Raw genomic sequence first — 22867 nt, 5'->3', positions numbered from 1 at the left:
ATGGGGGAGCTGTTCAGGAGCGAGGAGATGACCCTCGCCCAGCTCTTTCTTCAGTCAGAGGCAGCCTACTGCTGTGTCAGTGAGCTGGGAGAACTGGGCATGGTCCAATTCAGAGACGTGAGTGTGAACGGTCTCATGGCAGAACTCCTGAGTGCAGAAGTGGCCGGAGAAGACATCACTCATGTCACTCATTTCCTGTCTTTCATATGACGTTACATGTGATAAAAGATGAATGAATATGCAGTTAATTCCCTGGGTAATAGTGACCTTGTATCTTAGCCAAATATCCATAATTCTAATTTTTTTTAAAAACTGTTTTCCACCCACAGCTGAATCCAGACGTCAACGTGTTCCAGCGCAAGTTTGTGAATGAAGTGAGGAGATGTGAGGAGATGGACAGGAAACTGAGTGAGTAATGAGACAAATGTACACAATGTACTTCCTACCTATACTTCAGTTCAGCTTCAGTTCCTGGTCCTCTGTTGCTCCTGTCAGATACCTACAGCCAATCTGCATGCGACGTAACATCAGCTAGAAGCAGCCTGAAGTACAAGCTGGGTTAGCTTAGCTCTTATACCAGCTCTCTCTCACCTCCTGCTGTGTTCTGTGTGGACAGAAGATGTTGTGGGCAGTGATCAAATCATCTGCTAATTCAAACTACTTCTAATTCAAACGTGAAATTCTGCCCCAAGTAATACGTGTTTCAGAAATAAAGCTGAAAAAATTGGCCGATAATAAAAACAACAATGTAGCGACGTTTGAACAAGAACAATCTGGCAGCAGTGCCGGTGTGCATGTGTGTGATTGTGTGCGGGGGGGTGTACCATTTGAATAGTCTTTGAATAAGATTCAAAGATTATCACAGTGACTATCGAATAGTATTTTTGCTTGAAATGCGCATCTCTAGTTTTAATTTCTATATTATTATATGTCAAGTTGGGTTTTTTCAAGAACTTAATTTTACACTGTTGTGGTATTGAATCATGGATTTTCTCTGCTGAACAGGGTTTGTGGAGAAGGAAATCAAGAAAGCTAATATTCCAACTGTGGACACTGGAGAAAATCCAGAGGTGCCTTTTCCCAGGGACATGATAGATCTAGAGGTAATCAGATTTTATGTATTGCACCTTATCAGCCCTTTAACTACAGGTGGTTTGTTTGAGAAACAATCAAACCTATCAGCAATAAATCCACAGCACTCGTATGTATGCTGATTGTGACTGACAGGCCACCTTTGAGAAGCTGGAGAACGAACTGAAGGAGATCAACACCAACCAGGAAGCCCTGAAGAAGAACTTCTTGGAACTGACAGAGCTCAAACACATCCTCCGTCGAACACAGCAGTTCTTTGATGAGGTTTGATGACGTCACTCACTCAGAGAAAAGCACCATACACCCAGAAGCACAATAGATAATTGATGTGCTTCCATAAATCAGGTAACTAAGGTCTTCCTAATGTCTTTGACAGATGGAGGACCCCAACCTGCTTGAGGAATCATCAGCCCTGATGGAAGGCAGTGAAGGGGGCCGCGGGGCCCCACTCAGGCTGGGGTAAAGCACAATGGACACTTTTAATCTCTTGCCCAGTTGATATAAATTAATATAGTTTGCATAATACATATTTTGGTGGTCAGTAGCATGTTACCAACTAAATAAATGTGCAGTCAAAAGATTGTCTTGACTAATTAGTTAAGTGATTTAATTGAAAATATTTCTTCAGATTTATTGTCCAACTGTGATGCTAAACCATTATTTGCCAGTAATGGAAAATGACAAATAGTGCATTGCCACATATTTTGGTGAATAACTGCGTGTAGATTAGTGAAATAAGGTGAAACCATTGGCAGGAATGTATTTTGCTTCACACGCATGCATGTGCACCGTTGTGCATGATACAAACAAAACAGGGACCCACTCGTAAAGACATATATGTAGTCCACAGGGTACCTTCAATATCCGTGTGTCTTCAAGGAATAATTCAACTTTGTTAGAAAAAAATCAATTTTAATTAAACTGCTGAATTAAACATGCCATTCAAGCAAAGAAACTTTGAAAACATTGCAAAATGTTTTATGGAAATTATTTAGTTATTGTTGCTACAGAGGACAAAGCCAATATAATGGAACCTCTTGCCCTTGCTACATACTGAAAAATAAAACCTGTGTGTTAGCTACACAAACTAGTTACCCTCGCTGGCCTGCTAGGTTCAGTATTTCCATGTATGTATGCACAATGGGCTCCAAAAGTCTGAGACTACATTGAGAATCTTTAATATTTTCATGTAAACTTTTGCCACTCAGATGGCCGACAATGTACACACTGTGGTTTGTTCTCTTTTGTGTTGCCTACCCTGAGCAATTGCATGTTTTGCCTGTGCAGATTTGTAGCTGGAGTAATCAGCAGGGAGAGGATTCCAACCTTTGAGAGGATGCTGTGGAGGGTGTGTCGTGGTAACGTCTTCTTAAGGAAGGCAGAGATTGAGGACCCTCTGGAGGACCCCGCCACGGTCAGCATACATAAGAAACAATCATAGAGACTATGAAGGAGCGAAAGTATAAAGACACATAGAAAAATCAGTCATACACATGTATAATATGTAATAACTGACATTTTTACATATTAGAGATAATTTGTTTCATAATGTGAGTTGTGCAAGTGAGTGTAGGTTTTCTAACAACTTCTCCAATTTCCAACAGGGAGACCAAGTCCACAAATCAGTGTTCATCATCTTCTTCCAAGGTGACCAGCTGAAGAACAGGGTGAAGAAGATCTGTGAGGGGTGAGTGTCACAGAGGAAGACACTGGAAGTATACTTACTGTATATACTGTATACTCTGTTGTTCTTCCTGTTTGTGTTTTCCTACAAAAATACCGATTTGTGGACAGAAGGTTGGGTTTAGGCATTTATGAGGTATATTCCTGATGTCATTATATGATAGTTATAAGAGTAAAAATGACTCACATGTTCACAGGTTATATAAAGTTTAGTAGGGTTAACATGAGAGGACGATGTTTAACTACGGAGAGATCCATAAGAATGCTGTTCTTCCTGGCAAGTAAAGAGTGGACATGGTACCATCGTGGACAGTAGAAAATAGCGGACAAGCCTGGGTTCCATTTAGCCATTTAACTATGGAAAAAATATTGTGTACTTTGACAGAAAGGTTTTTGAATAGAAATAAAAAGTGTAGTGCAGTCAGTTTTTTCTTGGCGCTAACGTTGAGTGGTCATTAAAGGAAGTGCAATACTAAATCAACGGAGGGCTTTTCAAAAACAAATTGTGCTCGTTAAGTAAAACCCTCTCCCTGCTCAACCGTGCAAGAACCACGCATTGTCTGTGCAGTATGAACACAAGTGAGAAAGAGGGGAACCGGATGGAAACAAGGAGTAAAGTAAATGTTGCACGCTGCCAGTTGACTCTGCTGGTGAATGTGTTTTTCCAGGTTTCGTGCCTCACTATACCCATGTCCAGAGACGCCACAGGAGAGGAAGGAGATGCTGGCTGGAGTCAACAGCCGCATTGATGACCTCCAGATGGTACTCTTGTTACTATACTGATTGTTTACTTCACTTTCGCAGCATTACACGTACATTAGATAAATCAAAAGGGTTCATAAAATGAAAATAGAGTGAAGAGAGTCAAGTTCCACAGAGGTGGTTGACCTTGGCCTAAAGCCTGTCTATTGTACAAGCTACATCACCATTAGCAGTGCACTTTTTTTGAAAAAAAATTATAATTCTTTCAATGTGTCTTTGTACTCCTTGTTACAATGCTGCTCACTGAACAACAAGAAATTTATCAGAAACCTTGCAAAACAGGATGTCTGTGTTCAGTTTTCCTTGATTTAAAGTATTTCCTATAAAATTCCAAAAGCCCTCATAATGTAGGTGGGTGTTTTCTTGTGCATTAGTTCTTATCTGTGACAGACCTTTGTCCTGTCCCATAGTGTTGTGGTTCCCCAAAGTTTGCCCTTATTAAGCCTGGAAAAATGGCTTGGTTCTGCTTGAGAGGTCTGCTCTAGTCTGAGCCTGCCAACCACATACAATGTGTCACACTCCACTACAATAGAGCATTTTACTCAGGTTTATACAGAAAATCTAATTCTGTGCACGGACATGACTTATGAGAGCCAGCACAGTAAGCAGTGTTGTCACCACACACACACACACACACACACACAACACAACAAATGGAAAGTGAAGAAATAATAATTTATTCAAGTAAGAACACTGTGGCTTTCGATTGTAGTCATCACACCTCACCGCAGGTCAGCCTTAAACAACACCAAGGGCCGACGCCATTCGAACATCCAGTGGTGAGCGGACCTGGCATCTACACTCTAAAATAAATCTCTCCACACTGCAACTGTAGGTGCTAAACCAAACAGAGGACCACCGTCAGCGAGTCCTGCAGGCCGCCTCCAAGACCATGCGGGTGTGGTTCATCAAGGTGAGGAAGATGAAGGCCATCTACCACACACTCAACCTCTGCAACATAGATGTCACCCAGAAGTGTCTGATTGCTGAGGTGTGGTGTCCCGTCTCGGACCTGGACTCCATCCAATTCGCTCTGCGCAGAGGGACGGTGAGTTTGGTTTTTTGGTTATGTCCTTACTCTGATCGTGTAATCATTTTCCTGTTAGTGTTTTTGAAGTGTAGTATAGAATAAAGTATCTCATATTTATTTCTATTAGGCAATAATGCAAGCACCTTGTAGTGACTTTGTAAAAATGTCTTTTTAGATTGACCAATCTCATACTTTGATTTGGGTTTGCTGTTATACCAGCAATTTTAGACAGATGACGACTCTATTGATTCACGCTAAGCTGTCTGTGCCTATGGTTTCTGTTGCTGTGGACTGGTGCTCCATGCTCATTAGTTGTAATACATTTTATGTTGGAATGAGTTTGCTGCTTCTAAACAGTGCAATATTATAACACACTTACACTGGTATGCTCTGGCTTTTCTCATTCTGTGATGAAACAAAGGAAAAAGTGTATTGATTATATGCACAGTAGCAGTTCAGACACAGGTCACTGAAAGGGTTGCTGCTATGTTAGAGTGCATATTTCAAAAGAGGATAAAACTGTAATTGTGGAAACAACATTTCTCGGCCTTGATCCTGTGAGTGGTCATTTCTGGCATCAATAATGGACTTCAAACTCAAGAATGTTACACCGTGTAGTTTAGGGATGATAAGGTTTGTATACCACTTGGAACGGTGAAACTAGGAGCCCAGCTTGCTAACATTAGTATTCATATTATTTCAAGACCAGCTCTCACCCCATCCTGCAGAATAGAAAAGAAAAAGGTTTAGCTGACGTTAGCAGTCTTTCACAGATGTGGTGATGGCAAAGAACCAGACTGTCAAAACTGAAAACAGCAAAAGTTCGTCTTGTAACTTCAGCACCGCCTGTACGAGCTTGTGGTTTGAATCACAGAGTAATGTGTGTTATACCGAGGTCACAGATGGAGCTAAGCAGTAGGTAACCGCTAGTCCCCCCCCCCACTAGTTCACACCCATACTGTGCTCACAGGTGCCTGTTAAGCTGTTGTAATTGAAGCGGTAGCACGCTATTTTGAGTATTATAAGCACCAAAGCCAAGACAAACGCAAAGCATTTCTATGTATTCAATTCACTTGGAGCTTAAGACATGAATCCTCTATAAGTCACGAGGTCGTGTAGGGGTCATCTGGTCTTACAGCATGGGCAAAATGGGGCTGATAAGTGAGGGCTTTTTTTGACAGGAAAGGAGCGGCTCAACAGTCCCCTCCATCCTCAACAGGATGCAGACCAAGCAAACTCCACCTACCTTCAACAAGACCAACAAGTTCACGTCAGGCTTCCAGAACATCGTTGATGCCTATGGCATTGGGAACTACCGGGAAATCAATCCAGGTCATACAGGAATATTTGAATTGATTACCATTCATATTGTTTCTTACTTGGAATAAAGATAGGGTCGTAGTTCAGCAGCAAAAAGGTCTTCTTTCAAAGACAATATGGAACTTTGCTTTCTGAAATCTCTATGGCTTTAATGTATGAAATTAAATGCATTGTCAGCAGTTTGTCAAGACCCCGTGTTATTCCCCTTCACCAATGCAAAACTAATTACCGGGTTCAACTCTGTGGTCATTTTGTGGATGTTTTGCAATGTAACTTCTCAAAAAGTGGTCGGGGCCTTTATTGACCTCAACTCCAGAGAGACAACACAGGCTTTTATTTGGAATAGGCTTAGCGACAAACCTTAATTTCTAATTTCCTCATTCCCCTGCCGCTCTCAGTTTCTTTTCTTGAGCAGCACTACTGTTTTCATTCAATTTCGTCCATTATTCAGCTTCTCTCAGCAGCTAAAATCATAATCCCTCTATGTCCTGGTAAGCGTTTAATGTGGAAACATCTTCCTGGAATTTAAGTTTCATTGTTAGTGACAACCTAGAATTTATTGGAAGTCATTTGTGAATGAATACTGCATATGTGTTAAAAAAGAGAACGTGACAGCAGCAGATGGGTATGAGTATGACATGACAGGTTCTCCACCTTCCCCCATTATATAGCAATTCTTTTGTTTTAGTTGGCAAGCATAATAAAGACATTGGGGGCTTCAATCTAAATCTTCTTCCCCCCAAAAATGTCTTTTTCTCTCATCGTAAACTATGTATAATTGCAATTCTCTACAATTTCTGCTACACATTTCAGTAATTTTCATCATTTCTAAAATAGGATTTTTGTTATTGTTATTAATAAAAAAGAATTCAATATCATGATCACAATCTGCTGATAAATGCAACTTCTTCATGCTTAAAAGTCTATTCTTGGCCAAAAAGAAGTGATGTCCTTCAGCTGTCAAAACATCTGCAGGTTTTTGCAGCTCAGAAATGTCAGCAGTGAAAAGTGGCTGATACCTGACGTCAGTCTTGTTGTGTGATGCTCCCCTCCTGTGTGTCACCCATCGCAGCTCCGTACACCATCATTACCTTTCCCTTCCTGTTTGCGGTGATGTTTGGTGACATGGGTCATGGGGTGTTGATGACCTGTGCTGCCCTTTACCTGGTCATCCGTGAGAGTCGCCTCTTGGCCCAGAAGAGTGACAACGAGGTACAGTAAAACATAAACAGGGTTTACAGTTCAACCTCACAGTACATTAGAAACGCACAATGTGTGACATTTCTAAGCTGTTGTGTGTCACTGTAGATGTTCAACATGGTGTTCGCTGGTCGCTATATCATCCTGCTGATGGGGGTCTTCTCCATCTACACTGGCATCATTTACAACGACTGCTTCTCCAAGTCACTCAACATGTTCGGCTCTGGATGGAGCGTTAGACCCATGTTCGGCCCCAAAGGAGCCAACTGGTCGTAAGTCAGCCACCAACTCTTTGTGGACTCGTACAGTCTGAGACGTTCCCCATCCTTGGTTTTCATCCTTAATGTTTTCTTCCAGTTAATCTAGTTTCTTAAATCAGTAGTAAGTTGAAGTCGAGCGCCATGGATACCTCACAGCCAGCTGACTGGGGCTTTTCTGTGTGGAGTGTGCATGTTCTTCTTCTTGTGCTTGCGTGGGTTCTCTCCAGCTTCCTCCCACAGTCCAGACATGCAGGTTTGGTTAATGGGTGGTGTAGGGGTGAATGTGAGTGTGAATGGTTGCCTGTCTCAATGTGTCAGCCCAGTGCTTGACTGGTGAACAGTCCAGGATGTTGCTCTTGCCCAGCGTCAGCTGGGATTGGCTCCAGCCCCCCCCCCACGACCCTTATGGATAAGTGGCATAGATAATAGATGGATAGTACATATGTATATTTTCTTTCTTTCAGAGAGTCCTCATGTCTTTATGGTAACTATAGTAACCCTCATATAGAGTAACATATTGTTAACACTCCTGTGATTTCTCATTTTTCTTTCTACGATACTGTCTGTGGTTGTTTCATGTACCATATGTTGCCCATAGCATGTAAATAAACTGCTTCATTTTAATACATTCATTAATTTCCTACTGGTCTGTGCTAGGATTGAGACACTTGAAGGAAATGCAGCTCTACAGTTAGACCCTGCTGTTCCTGGTGTTTTCAACGGACCGTATCCACTCGGAATCGACCCGGTAAAACCAGTACACTCACTAAAGAACAAAAATAAATAGCTGACAGTTATTTTCTGTCCTCGGTGCTAACTTCACCTGCGTCTTGCAGACTTATGTGCTGGCAGTATTCTGTGTTGTACAAGTTGTAGGAAAAGAAAGTTAAAGTAACAATGAAACAAGCTGATACTGAATGTATCTACTAACAAGTATTGTGTGTGTGTGTATCAATGCTTGATATGTATTATATTTCTGTACCAGAGTCCAAAAACTATGAAAAACACATCGCCGTGCCACACTGGGTGACATGTTCCTTCATTACCATTAACGCACATAGATTAATGTGCCACTGAAAATAGTCCCCAACAAATGCCCTATTTGCCCTGTTTGAGTGACGTTTGTCAAAAGCTACAGTGTAAAGTCGTCTTCAGGAGGAGCCAATTGGCTAAATGACCAAAAGTTTGAGCAAAAAGGAGCAAGTAGCATAGAGTTCCTGATGAAATGTTTTAACGTTAGTAAGGTCTCACACATTTGACCTTGTTTTGTCATCTGTGCAGATCTGGAATGTTGCTACCAACAAGCTGACCTTCCTAAACTCATTCAAGATGAAGATGTCTGTGGTCCTGGGCGTCATCCACATGCTGTTTGGAGTGTCTCTCAGTCTCTTCAACCACCTGTAAGTGCTAAACTCAACACTAATGATGAAAATGAACACCTTTTTTTTTAGTTTACAGGCTTATAGGCATAACATATCTGTAATTTTCACAATAAGCTGGCTTCAGTGCACCATATATCCAACCATATCTGAACAATTTGGCACAAACCTTTTGAAGTGACTGAGCGTCGTCCTATGCATGTCCTAACACCAGCTGTATGAGAAGATGTTTTTTCTTCTTAATTCCATTAGGGATGGAAATGTTTTGAGATTTTGAAATTTCATCATGCTTTAGGTTGACGTGACCAGAAAGTTTTTTAAGATGATGCGTTTACATTTTGGTGATTCTGCACCATGAAAAGTCATCCAGCAGTTCCTCATTGCTCTGGAATTACAGATATACAGACAGCAATAACCAGGATTACTGTCGATACTGAAAAAAGTGTGACTGATTCAAGCTGCAGGTTGAATGACGTGTGGTTGGATTTGAGGTATGACTCCGATTTAATAAGTATAATAGGAGTATAATGACAAAAGCACCCTGGTTGGAAACTCTCTCCGTATCCTGCTATTGAAACATATTAATCGGGTTTGTTAGGCTGCATCAGGTTACTAGCAGAGTTATTACAGAATCTCCTTTGGCTTCACTGCACTGCAGGTACTTCAAGAAATCGCTGAACATCTTCCTGGGCTTCATTCCAGAGATCGTCTTCATGTCGAGCCTGTTTGGCTACCTCGTCCTGCTCGTCTTCTACAAGTGGACAGCCTACGACGCCTCCACCTCCCAGCACGCTCCCAGCCTGCTCATCCACTTCATCAACATGTGTCTGTTCAACTACAACGACCCCACAAACAAGCCCCTCTATGCTGGCCAGGTGCTCCCTGCCTCACCCACCCCTCTGCCTCTCCTAGCTTCCTGTCCTCCCCCTCCCTCACAGACTAGCATAATGGAATCCTGACAGACAGATGGCAGGCGTTTTCTATCTATACTTCCGTAGGGCTTGAACTCACGTTATTCAGTCCAACCAGCAGTCTTTCAAACTGCTTTAGTACCATTTACTACAGTCGCAAAGTATCAGGACATTAATGGCTTTTTAATTTCTTGGCTCTAGAACATTGGACGTGAAATGAAGCAGAAAATGTTAGTTTAAAAACATTCTGCCTATATAGCGCCAGAGGGAAATGTTATTTTGGAGCTCGTTACCTGCAAGGTCTCCTTAGTTTGGGGGAGTTTTCCATCTAGTTATCTTTGTCAAGAGATGTAGCTGGGCAAACATTTTATCACAACATTTTTTCCCCATGCAGTGGAGAAGATCCAATTATATTAATTGCATGGGAGACTGTTCCCTATGCTTTTCTACACTTTTCTACCATATGTACGTTTCTCAAACCAACCACTCATCCCTGAAGGCTTTTAAATATACAGTTTGAAAACACTTGAAAGTTTTTGAGTGCTTCAGCTAAAGTTGGTGAGAACTGCTGTAGCATTTACAAACAATGTGTGCTGGTGTTAAAAGAGGATGAAGAACCTATTGTTAACTTCCCACCTCCAAACAGGAAGTCGCCCACCCTGTTTTTGGATGATTGGATTATTGTCTGCTCTTGACATTGGTTAGAAATAGCTTTGCTTCTGTTATGTGATTGGCTGCTGGTACATCATCGTTTAAAGTCGATACTGTTTCTATCACCCAGCTCTTGTGAAGAGCTTGTTTCATCTCAGAGGACCACAGCCGCTCAGATTAACAACTTACCTACATTTGCCATTGTTAGTGTTTGAAAACTTGGTTAGTATAGGCACTAGGTAGCAGTCAGCTTTCACTCTTTGTTTCCAGATGCGTCTGATTTGTCCTCAGATAAACATGTTGTTTGAAGAAAGCAACAAATAGCTATAAAAAAGTACCTATAAGCTTTGTTAACTTCTGTCTGTTTGAATCTGTAGATGGGGATCCAGGTTTTGTTGGTGCTGATTGCCCTTGCATGTGTACCCTGTATGCTGATTGTGAAAACTATGGTGCTTCGGCGTCAGCACTTGTGGAAAAAGCACCTGGTATGTGATTCCGACCCCACCTATCATATACTGCCACTTTTGATGAATAATAAGTATAACTTTTGCTATAACCTTTTTTTCACTCCTATTCTGCCATTCATTTCAATGCACATTGTATTGTGTAATGTGGTTGGTTGTGTTGCCATGAAAAATGCTTAAAGTCTGCCTTGGAAATGCTCCTATTTGGGGGAATAATTTGGAAATACTTCACAGAATGAGGGCACCCTTGCAACTGATAATATGCTTCTTGTATTATCATTTTTTCTACCTGTGAATTTGATAAAGTTATTGGTTATACAACACCTGGCGAAGCAGCTCTCATTGCTCTCACTGGTTGTCTTATACCTCAAAGAAATGCATGATGACTTTGTTAGTCAGTGTAAAATGTGGCACCTGATTTTGAGTTAGTTTTAGTGTCAGTCTTTTATTATTTAGTATGTTTTACATTACATTTTATAATGTTGCAAATATTGGCAGAGTAAGAGAAGTGCCAGGCTGGATCAGCAAAGCTTGATCACACTGATAAGAACGAGTCAAAAGGCATTAATGAACATTAGAACACAGATAGAAACACGGGTGGCAGAGTCAGAAATCTCTTGATGGCAGCCCGATGACTCAACAGGACATTAAAAACAGTTCATTTTAGTAATATGTAGACCAGAGTTTCCACTTTGCTATTTAAAGTTTTACTGTTACAAGTTTCTTGAGGTTTAACTCAACCAGTGACAGTATTTTGCCCTCCAATAAATGATTGGTTACCCTATTCTAATGCTGTAATACTGGTTTGGTTTGTAAAATAATGTTTTTACTAGCCAAGAGTATTCGATTTTGGAATGAGAGCTTTCACTTTCAGTGCTGGGTGCCCACTTTTACTTCAAAAAACACAAGTAAATTAGGAATAAAGCGTTCAACCCAAGGCTTGCTTTAAGCTAGACACAGCTCTTGTGGCTTTTGTATCTAGTCCCAGACGAGGGAAGAAACCCCTGCTGAGAATCTAGAGCAATCTTTAGAGCAAACAGGTGTGTCCTCATCATGCACCGGGCTCACCCAACAGGGCACGCAGAAGTTCGGAGGGGTGCGGGTGGGCAACGGACCCACAGAGGACGAGGCTGGCATCATGGATCACGACCAGCTCTCCCAGCACTCAGAAGAAGGAGATGAGGTGAGCCTATGAGATATCACCAAAGGCCAGATTAGATACCAGAGTCTTACCGCGCTCTAACGACTGCCTATGGTCTCTGTGCTCTCAGTAAGACATTCACTGATTCTATTTTATGGTCTGGAAATGAACAAATTAGTTTTCCATTTTTCCAGGCCCATAGTAACCCCGATCTTACTTGGCTTTGACATCAGCTTCATTGTGTTTGATTTGAAAGTTTCATTACAAAAAGGTTTTTTTCTCTGGTGTGTTGTAAATGCCATTTAAACCCCTAAATGGTGTCTTGTGTTGCACTACAATCGCTTCTATTTGGGCTCACTAAAAAACATGTAGTTAGCGTTATAATCAGTTATATTAGTTCAGTGATGATCATAGGTTAGTTCAGCGCAGTGTAGTTCCAGTAGATCCGGCTTTACTCGGTCAAAAGCTTATTAAATTACTTACTTATTAAAAAAACCCAACTCATTCGACATCTTCTCTCTCAGCCTGTTCTTACTCACCGTTGCTTTACTGCCTGTTGTGCCTTCATATCAGAGTCATGTCTCCTGAGTAGTAAAACAAAGTTGGGGCACAACAGTGTGCAGACAGAAAGGCAGGGCGGGGATGGACCGTAGCAGATAAGGGATGGATCTTCCATTTCAGAAACATAAACAGCGAGGTGGTTTTTCATGAGAACCAGCAAGTGGAATATCTGAAAACACCACCCCAGAGTGTTTCTTTTGTGATAACACATTCCATATCTATAAAATAATGAGATCACTATTCCACGTAGGAGGGTTAATGGGTTTAATAATGCATTGTCGTGAGTAGTCTAATCAGTTATTAGATAAGACCAGCACCTTCGTTCAAAGTGTGCTTAAGAGTTCTGCACAGTCCCAAAGTGAGACATGAACCTGGCCACGTCCACATCTTTAAAGACAGGAGTTACACTCTGCCCACACTCACATGGCATATATAAGTATGTTGAACAAGTTATGGTGCTACTCTGATGTTTCCTCCTGCCCGTACTGGCTGGGAAGCGACACCTTTGTAACATGACGATACTGTAAGAAACCAGCCTTGTTCTGTGCAAACACACACACATTCTGAAGTTCAGATGAAGTGAGTACAAGGCAGTCTGATTCACTTTGTGTGTCTTATCTTCATCCTTTGCAATGGCATGTGGGTGTAATGTGTCATTCTGCTGTGGCTTAGCAAAGATGACAAAGAAGGAATATTATATTACAAGATAAACACTTAATTTGTATTAATTACAGTAACCTATGACTTTCTAATCCATATGGCATGAGAGTATTGTATTAAGAGAAATCTGAGAGTAAAATAAGCTGCAAAACAAGGATCTGAATGTAAGAATGGAACCTCCTGGGTTGATGCAGCTCCTGAACCCTTCCACTAACCTTGGAACTCTGCTTACTTTCAAGCACGCAGAGGAAGAGCCGGTAAGATGCTGAGTTTCTTACAGTTGCATGCCTGGATGCTGTCTTTGCCTGATCTGTTTGTGCCTTTAGTACCAAGTGTTCTTTCTTTGAGCTCTGGTTGATCTGTCTAAACCTCCTGTACGCTGATGCTGCCCAACTCCCAGTAAGAGGCATGTTTATGTGTATGACTGTAAAGGTGTGTGTTTGTCTTTATGGCAGAAACCGTGAAAAGTCACGCTGCAGCTCACTTAGTCAGACACTGATTTTCAACTGCAAAAAACTGCTGACATTTGTTTTTCTGTGCAGTATTTCATTGTTAGCAAGATTCTTCTTATGGCAAATGTCATTTGTTGAGACAAGGCAGAATAACTTTGACTAGTTTGCTAGTGTTTAAGTGTTTAAGATAGTGAAACTATCTTGAGCACACAAAACTGAGACTCAATGAGAGACCTGATGACTTGTTATGTGGGATATTTTTGAAGTGTGCCCTTTAGTAGAGCTGAAACACTGAAGTAGAATCAGGGGAAATCCAAGTATGAGCAGTTTCGAGATCGAGTCAAGCCCAAGCCCAAATCACGGTTGAGCATGAGTCCAGTGAATATTCTTAACAATACCGTTGTCTTGTGCCAGGACCTTGTTACAAAGCATTTTTCCTTTTTATGACGGTCACTGTGTCAAATCAGGTGATGATAAAGAGTGTTTCTATCCACCTGTTTTCATTTTGCATGTAAAATCCCTGAGTTTTCACGCCTGGCTATGGTGGATGTTTCATGCGTCGTACATGAAACAAGCAGAAATTCAATATTTCCATCATATTTTCTACATTGTGTTTCATTGTTTCTGGTTTGACTGAAGCTCATTTAATTACTTTATCTGACTGAGTCAAAACACAATTCCAGGTTAAAATATTCACAAGTCCAAGTTAAAACTGTCAGTCTTAGTCAAAGCATGTTGTGAAGTCAAATGTTAGGTCACAACATTTCCAATCAGAGCTACTTGCCTTCATGTATTTTTCCATTACGGCATTTTAGCCGGTGTTGTTTTCATTAGCCACTTGTGGAGACCCTTTGAATGGGAACAATGAGTGCTGCTTCCATGAACCCTATTTCACAGGTCAAAAGCAAAGCATGGAAAGAGGAAACCAGAGCAGCACAAAGCCAAACCTAACAAGAGCAATGCAGAGTAATATACTCCCATGTTTCCCCCTCCCCGCCCGCTTCATACAGGAAAGGCTACTCTTGCTCCAGGAAGGAGAGAACGGAGGAACTCTGTTCACTTTACAATATACAAACAAGTCCCTGAGCTGGGATCCTGCTGGGGGAAAAAAGAAGGAACAAACTCAAACAAGCCAGATGTCTTTGCTCTTTTTTTTTTCCTGCCTGATCAGAGCGAAAGGCTCAGGCAGAGGTCAAAAGTCAAAGGAGCTACTCATTAAGATGATTCCATTCCAAGCCCTTTCTTTCCATACTGACAGTACAGTTGTTATTATTGGCCACATTTGGAATTGTAGACCCATGTTACTGCCATCTGTGTTAAGCAGAAAGGAGTGTTTGTTTTACACTTTTCACTTGATAGCTATGATATTAGTAAGGATGTCGTTTGAGTCTTTTTTTCCAGTGATCTTCACTATTACAGTCAATATGTTGAAAAAAAAAAAAATGTACTTAAAACTCTTACTTCTATATTTAGACAATGAAAACATCGCATGACATAGATTAGGACAAAAACACACAATGCCAGTAGTCCCAGTAAAGGCTTCACTCAACAGATATGTTCATTTCAACCTTTGGATAAGTGAAAGAGCAGCGCTTTTCCTCTCACTACCATCACTGAGGTGACCTTGAGCAAGGTCGTGTTACTATGATGCATGTACACATGGAGCTATAGTAACCAGGGTACAACAGTGCATGTACTTAATGCATTGCGCGGCTTTCTGCTCACCCGATTTCTCTGAGTAACCTGGTTTCTTGTGTGCATGTAAAAGTATTTAGTAATTAAGAAACAACAACAAAAAAACCCACCAAAAATAACAAATATTAAAAACATGAAAAGCAGCATAATTCTTTTACTATAACCACACTGTGTGGCTAACCATCCTGTGTTTCCACCACAGTTTGACTTTGGTGACGTAGCTGTCCACCAGGCCATCCATACCATAGAGTACTGTTTGGGATGCATCTCCAACACTGCCTCCTACCTGCGCCTCTGGGCCCTCAGCCTGGCTCATGCACGTGAGTTTGATTATCCATCTGTAAAATATTTCTATATACCCTTTCAGTACCCTGTCTGACTATACGCAGAAGGTACATTGGTTCCATTCAAAGATGCTTGGCATATATATCGGTGTCAGTCTCGCTTTTGTCCCTGTGTGTGCAGAGCTGTCGGAGGTGCTCTGGACCATGGTGATGCATCTGGGTCTGTCCTCTCGGAGCGGGGGCGGCTTCTTCGGGCTGTCCATCATCTTCTCAGCCTTTGCCACCCTCACTGTTGCCATCTTGCTCATCATGGAGGGGCTGTCGGCCTTCCTGCACGCCCTGCGTCTGCACTGGTGAGACACACACACAGATTAATGATATATACACTACTCACAAAAAGTCAGGGATATTCAGCTTTCAGGTGAAATTTCAGGATGAACCTAAAATGCATTCTAACCTTTCCAGGTGAACTTAATGTGACCTTCTCTAAACCTTTGAATGCACATGTCCAACTGTTCAGTGTCTCAGTACTTTCTGCACAAGTTGCTGTTCTCTAACAAGAAGCTTAACAGCAACATTCACAACAGGTTTGATCCATGAATCCACCAATACATTTCCTGCTTCAGTTAGAATTGGTATTTAAACAGTCCTCCTCATCCTGCTGTTCACATTCTGACATCATGAGACCAAGACGACACCTAACAGTTGATCAGCAGCACCTCAACACTGGAGGCTTCAAACAGGAAGTCAGAGACAGAGTGTCATCAGGAGGTTGGAACAGTGATACAGAGACTGGAAGAGTCACAGAAAGGAGAGGAGTGGACGTCCTTTGGCCACATCCCAATTTATTGAGACACTGACATGTTTTGTTGTGGTATACCTACCACTGTTGTTAGATTTTCTTCAAATACATTGTTTAAGATGAAGAAATGACCATTGCATGCTTCTACTTAAATGTCCTACTTTCATGATATAATATCACTGTCGCGTTTTCCATTTTCCATAAATTTCACCTGAAAGTTGAATATCCCTAACTTTTTGTGAGTAGTGTATATATATATATATATAGGAATTACCCACATATATACAGCCTACAGTACATGCACAGAGCATGTGCAGAAAGGGTGTAGCTATACAATGACTTCCACGTTGATAGAAAACATGCACCCACTGTCCACCACTTGCTCCAGCTATCTCTGCTTCAGCTGCACTTCTTCAGTTTTATATGCGCATGAGGAATGCAAGCAAAATGAAGCATTCCCAGCCAAAAGTTGTTTACTAAACCGAGCGAACGGGACAGATAACCTCACACCCTCCAGCTCCATCGCCTCCTAGCACTACCTCCACCCTGCTGATCCACCCTGCACCAGAGTAACTCACATATAGGGAGTTCAAACGAACAGCACCACACTCCTGTTTACCATTGTGAGATACAGCCCTGGAATTACACTTGTGCATTAACAGGTATTTATTATAGTTAGGAGTTATTATAAGTTGTTAGAAGGTAACAGCTGTTGTCATAAATCATATCAATGGGTGATGGTTTTAATAGATGGGATTTTCAATGACAGTGTTCTCCTCCTCTGAGAACCTCAGTATGAGGAGGCAGTGTTGTGGAGGTGGAGGATAATAAATGTTGAGTGTCCCAAGAGAGAAACATTCCTTTCCATGCAGAGAACATCATTTTTTGCATCCAGGAACGTATTCACACACAGATAGTTCTATGTGTCAAATTAAAAGAAAATAAAAGTAGCTCCATAAGTGACAGAGTCGATCCATCTAAATTCCAAACTATGCATATTCATATTTGTATTACTTCGAGTGGTATGTAGACAGTATGTCAAAATGAGTTCATGTTTTTTTGTAATTTTGGTGAATAAGCCTGTGATTATCCTCAGCAAAGTTTCTGTGAAACGGAGTTTTTCTTGTCGCAGACCAAAGTGTATTGTGATAGTGCTACGTGTTATTAAAGGTCAGAAAGATTAAGGATCATTGTCCGAGGACTGTGGATGTCTATAACAAAATTCATGGTAATACACTGAAATGACAGAAGCCCTGTGATATGTAATACATATAAATGAAATAATAGATAAAAGTTCTCTTGATAGAAAACATAAGATTTTACATTTCGGTCTGTGTAGAGATTAAACAAAGGCTCGCGACATGAGATTGATAATGACCCTCACAACTCAAAATGCTCCGATACCCTTTATTTATGTATGTTGAAGCAGAGTTCGGTGGCTCAGTGGCCACCCATTTATCGTTGGCTTGTGTGTCGTGCAGTACAGTCGAGATTAGAAGATACGCTGCTGTATTTCCATTTGACTCCTTTTAAATCTGTTAAGTGAAAGCAACACGTTTATTTTCTTTAATCCTTCCTATCTGGGTCTTGCCATCTACCATTACTACAGAGCCTTACGTCATGGTTATGAGGTGGATAAACAAAGAGGGAGGGAAGGTGTGTTTTTGTTGGACAGAGGTGTAGTACTAATGTTTAACTGCTGCTCTCAGGGCTGCTTGTTGTAAGTAGACTTCAGACAGAAGCTGTCTGTCTGTTGTTCCTACAGACTAGTGAAAAGTGATCTGATCATCTCTCAAATATGAGCGCAGCTGTCTTTTATCTCTGCAAATGAAGCCAAGGGCCTTTTTGGGCTCACCCAAATCAGGAATTCAAGACTAATCATGTGTAAAAGACGTGGGAGGAGCTTTAGACAGGAGAGGAAAAAGGAGCAAACAGCACAGGAAACACTCACAGCAGTAACAGTATCTACTGTATGTCAGAATTCTACACAGTATACAATGGGTGCAAGTGAAAGCCTGAGCTCATCACAAGGTGAGAAGTTACAAGACACAACCCACACCTGACAAAAGATTTCAGGATTCTAAAAATGCCAAAGAGGCAGTCTGAACAGCACAAACACCCACTGAGTGTGTTGGCAGTGAGCCTATCATAAACACTCATTGACATTCACAAGTTGTCTCATAATGAAGTCCACATTTTGGCTGCGCTTGTAATGTCTAATGATGATCAGAGGGGGCCTCATAATAGTGAGTCTGTCATAAATACCCACTGACACTCAGTGGTTTTAGTCCTCTGTTCCATAGAGCTCACAGATCAGTTGGTCACACTGTCGCACTCGATGAGATGCTCCTTCATTACCACGAACACACACATTTTAGTTTGTTTTGACTCAGTCCCACATACACCATCCTACTGCCCCAGATACTCACCAGAGCGCCACACATGAATTAATCCAGCACTGAAAATAGTCCCCAACAAATGCACATTTACACGTGTTTAAAACTACTTTGAGCAGTCATTTAAAAAAGATGATAATAAAAAGATGATGATATATATATATATATATATATCTGAGCTGTTCTTAACCTCTTAAGGCCAGAGCTCTTGTTTGATATGCATTTTTTATTTCTCCTTGCTATTTGGGCTTATTGGACCCTGATAAGTATAAAACCTAAGCATCATCTTTTTACATGGTGTAGTTTTAGAGAAGCACATATGTGGACAATCGGCAAAACTCTTTATTTCCACCCTGAACATAGCAGTTTTTTTTTCCTGACTGCTTTTGCATGTATTTAGAACACATACGAAACATATTTTGAACATGTTTTGAAAATCACGGTGCAAAAAACAATATGAAATATCAACAATTTTGCCCACATCCATGTCCATACGGCCCCAGCTAAGCAGAATTAACTACTATGGTAATATAACCCAAAATGTGATGTCCACGCATGTGTACGCCAGGTCTTTAGAGGTTAAAGTTTTATATTTTCAGTAGGAAGACGAGGAGAGCCACAGACAGAGTAGGGAAGTCGGACTAACACGCCGTTGGTTTTTTGTCCTGTTCAAGACTGCAAAGAACAATATGAAGAATAACCCTTAAATACAATATTTTTATTAGCTTCAAAAGTAGTGCTTGTACAGGGGTGATCGGCTCAGTGCCTCAGCCGTCTATCAATGATCTTTCCTAGCGTAAGTGAATGCCCACACTCCCAGTGACCCACAGAAAGAGGCTGTGCTGTATTGGCCAGCTTTCAGGCTCCAGTGTGTGTAACTGCATGAATGTGAGGCACTTTGCTAATTGCAGCAGTGTGTCGGCCCAACAGGTCTCTGCTAAGGTTAAAAAGAGTAGGGGTATGTTTCTCACACGGGAGGGTGAATGGAAATAGTCGTGTTCCAACCAAAGAGCAGTGAGCCTGGACCCTCTGCTCCGCTGCCCACTCTTCACACACACGTGCTGATGAGTTATCTGCACAAACACACACACACACACACACACACGCGCGCACGCACACCAGAATGTAGTGTGTGTTGCGTACACACATTTTTTCCACTTCCAGAGCTGTGTGGAGAGGTAGATGAGAGGATCTCTCATTTGTCTCCTCTCTCTGAGCGTTGCCCTGCCGCGGTTCCAGCACGCTAAGTATTCGTCACTGCTGGGAGACATTCCTGGGCACTCCCTTCGCCCACCGAGGCCTGGAACATGGGGAGCTGAAAATCCACTCTCAGTTTTTTTCCACTTAAATGAAGACATCAGAGGTTGTCAGGGTTTGTGAATCACAGCAAAGTGATCACAGAAAAGCCTCAAAGTTAGTTTTACAATTTGCACTAGTTAACATCTTAATTACTACAGAATACGATATCGGCCATTTTAAAAGTCGATACACACGGAGAAAATGATTACCGGCGTCAAAATTCATCGTGTATTCTTAACAACTTTATTATTCTAAAGCTCTGTGGGATGACTTTCATTTTAAGATATTAACCCTTTAAAAACCTCAAAATCGCATATATTTGTTGAAAAGGTTCATTTTTAGTGTGGCTTGAATGAGCAGGCAGTCTGTTTGTATAGGTAGAGATATGAAGGGAGGTGTGAGGCAGGCTGCTCTGGCTCTCAGCAGCCATATTTGGTCACACAGCAATCTGAGGTTGTGCAGACCATAACACTGAATTCCTCATAAATGTCCCATCCACTGATTCTCACAGTCCATTTCTACAAACTGCTGTCATCTCTGTGCGTGTGAATGTCTTAAGATTAAGCAAAGAGTCCAGGGAACTTCCTACTCGCTTACTGCCAATCATCTGGTCAGTTCACCGTGGAACATAGAGCCTGGGTATAGTGGGCTCTTACATGTGAAAAGAGTTCCACTTGCATTTCCCCAGTGGCATGCTCTGCCCTGCAGCTACAAAGTTTATTTGAGGTTTTATTCAGTCATGTTCAGGAAGTGGATGAACCAGTTTGCCACCACTTTCCAATAAGGAACCTCACCTAACTGCTTTAAAAGCCATTAATAACAACATTTTAAAACTCTGACTTATCTTTATCTTTTATATTTTGCAATAACAGAATTGGTCATCCAAATAAAAACTCATGTACTGGGTTTCTGACTTCCCAATAATCCACCAAATGTCCAATTATATATGTCAATAAGTCTTTAGTAAGGGGTTTAAATATCTACAGTCTCATAACAGGTCAGTTGAGTTTGATTTATGATTTGTTATCCATCAATAAAGTCACTAGTTACAACTTGTAAACCCTCATAAACTCTTTACGGTTGAATCCTGTTGTATTTATGAGGGTTTATAAGGTCGCCTTAGAGAGTGGCACAGATTTATAGAGTATAGTACGAGTCGCAACATAACAAGTAGACTCTGAAATTCAGCTCCAAGACAACACATGGGAACGGTACTCTGCGGAACATCCTGTACTAGTGGGAGTTCTTTATGTGGACACAAAAGCTTCAGGTAGAATTCCAGTCACAGCCTTTAATCTAATACGGGGTGGCTTTGATACGATGACTGTACGGAGGAGCTGTTCGGGCATTTTCATTTGCGTCCTGCGAAGGTTCTAGACTAAATCGCACTTGCAAATTGGCCCGGCGATGTCAGCCTGTTTTGTCCTCTTGCAGCAATGCTAACATAGTTAATGAGACTCCAGGGACGTTCTTTAAATGTTTTTTCCGAGGCATGGTTCTAGGGACGGCCATGCTGCTCAGTTGGACGTTCGACCACTTCCATTGTCAGGTTTTGATTTGTCCAGAACTTACGTTAATGATCAAACCTGCAAAACTAATGGCGTTTGCATTAGCCTCAGTTGTACTTACTTACTTACTTGCTAATTATCAAATATTAGCTATGTAGCTAAGATGGCATGCTTAACTATGGTGGTGGACATAAATATGTCAATATTATACCTGCTAAATGTTTGCTTGCTAAGGATCAAAAACTTTATTCCACATGATATGTTTAATTAACTGACATTATTTAACCTTGACAATGAGCTTCCTCATTTTCACCCTGAGAAAAATTACATTCAACTGGAAACGCTAATATCGGGTGTGTCGTATCGTACACATGGATGTATTTAAGAGTGTCGTTAAACCCCAGTTCTCACCACCACTTCCTCCACTGCTTGTCCTTCTTTTTCAGGGTGGAGTTCCAGAACAAGTTCTACTCTGGCCAGGGCTTCAAGTTTGTCCCCTTCTCATTTGAGAGCATCCTGGAGGGACGATTTGATGAGTGATCGCGTCTCGGCCCCTCCAGAGTCCACAGCCCCCCCCCTGCTCTCCTCTGTGTACTGTACCTGTTAGTGTGTGTGCATGAGCCCATGTGCAGCCCTCCTACACACTCTAGTGGTCATCAGTGAAACCCTGATTGTATGTGAGCTATAATGTAGTCCCTGAAAAGAGTTTTTCCAGTGCATGTGCCGAGCTGTACTCATACCGTAGCTTCTATTGCTTCGACACAGTGCGATCACTGTACTCAGAAGTCTGTCTGTTCACCACTGCTACGATAACATCCCCTCCATCAGCCTTCCCTCTAAGACATCCAGTCAGAATACATTTGGTGACATCATTGTCCTTGTAGATCTAGTTATTTCCCCCCGTGCTTTGTGACAGCACAGACTCCCCATATCTGTCAGAGGAGGCAACTGCTGACCACGATGAACCCAAACATCTCTGTTTTTACTGTCCATACACATCTACAGTCCACAGTGGAACTGCCTCACCTACAGCTAAGAAACAGGTTTTGTCTGTGAGGTTTGGTGGTGTATTATCAGACAAAAACCAGAATCCAGAGTTGAAATAAACTACTTCCAGCCTGTGTCCTGCGATGGCAGCCTACCTCGTGTACAGCTTGGAACAGTTAGGCAGCGGAAAAACAAGTGGCGTGAATCTTTGGTAGTGTCGCAATTCGATTCGTTTCCGTGTCGTGGATGTCCAATTCGATTCTAAATCCACTCTTTATTCAAAAGTGATTTGAAAAGAGATTCTTGATTGAAGTAGTAGAAAAGGGGGCA

The 22867-nt window shown here is 41.5% G+C and overlaps 1 protein-coding gene across 1 annotated transcript; it reads left to right on the top strand.

The window, feature by feature from the left end:
- atp6v0a1b (ATPase H+ transporting V0 subunit a1b) lies at positions 1–22442 on the top strand. Its single transcript, XM_070852401.1, has 21 exons — positions 1–117; positions 330–408; positions 1006–1103; positions 1228–1356; positions 1469–1551; positions 2380–2506; positions 2697–2779; positions 3444–3537; positions 4373–4585; positions 5749–5899; positions 6960–7099; positions 7196–7359; positions 8005–8095; positions 8629–8747; positions 9385–9601; positions 10666–10773; positions 11828–11935; positions 13354–13371; positions 15464–15581; positions 15727–15898; positions 21997–22442. Exons 1-21 carry the CDS (start codon positions 1–3, stop codon positions 22088–22090), a joined length of 2523 nt encoding a protein of 840 aa, XP_070708502.1. The 3' UTR covers positions 22091–22442.
- The last annotated feature ends 425 nt before the right edge of the window (positions 22443–22867 follow it).

Source organism: Pempheris klunzingeri, chromosome 20 (genome assembly GCF_042242105.1).
Source record: "Pempheris klunzingeri isolate RE-2024b chromosome 20, fPemKlu1.hap1, whole genome shotgun sequence".
Classification (NCBI taxonomy): Eukaryota; Metazoa; Chordata; class Actinopteri; order Acropomatiformes; family Pempheridae; genus Pempheris; species Pempheris klunzingeri.
The sequence above is the reverse complement of the archived record's forward strand: the minus strand, read 5'-3'. Positions and strand labels throughout refer to the sequence as shown.

Coding starts and splice junctions, on each gene's coding strand:
- atp6v0a1b (XM_070852401.1), top strand. CDS start 1: ATGGGGGAGCTGTTCAGGAGCGAGGAGATGACCCTCGCCCAGCTCTTT. Junction 409..1,005: donor GGAGATGGACAGGAAACTGA/GTGAGTAATGAG, acceptor TCTGCTGAACAG/GGTTTGTGGAGAAGGAAATC. Junction 15,582..15,726: donor CCTCAGCCTGGCTCATGCAC/GTGAGTTTGATT, acceptor CTGTGTGTGCAG/AGCTGTCGGAGGTGCTCTGG.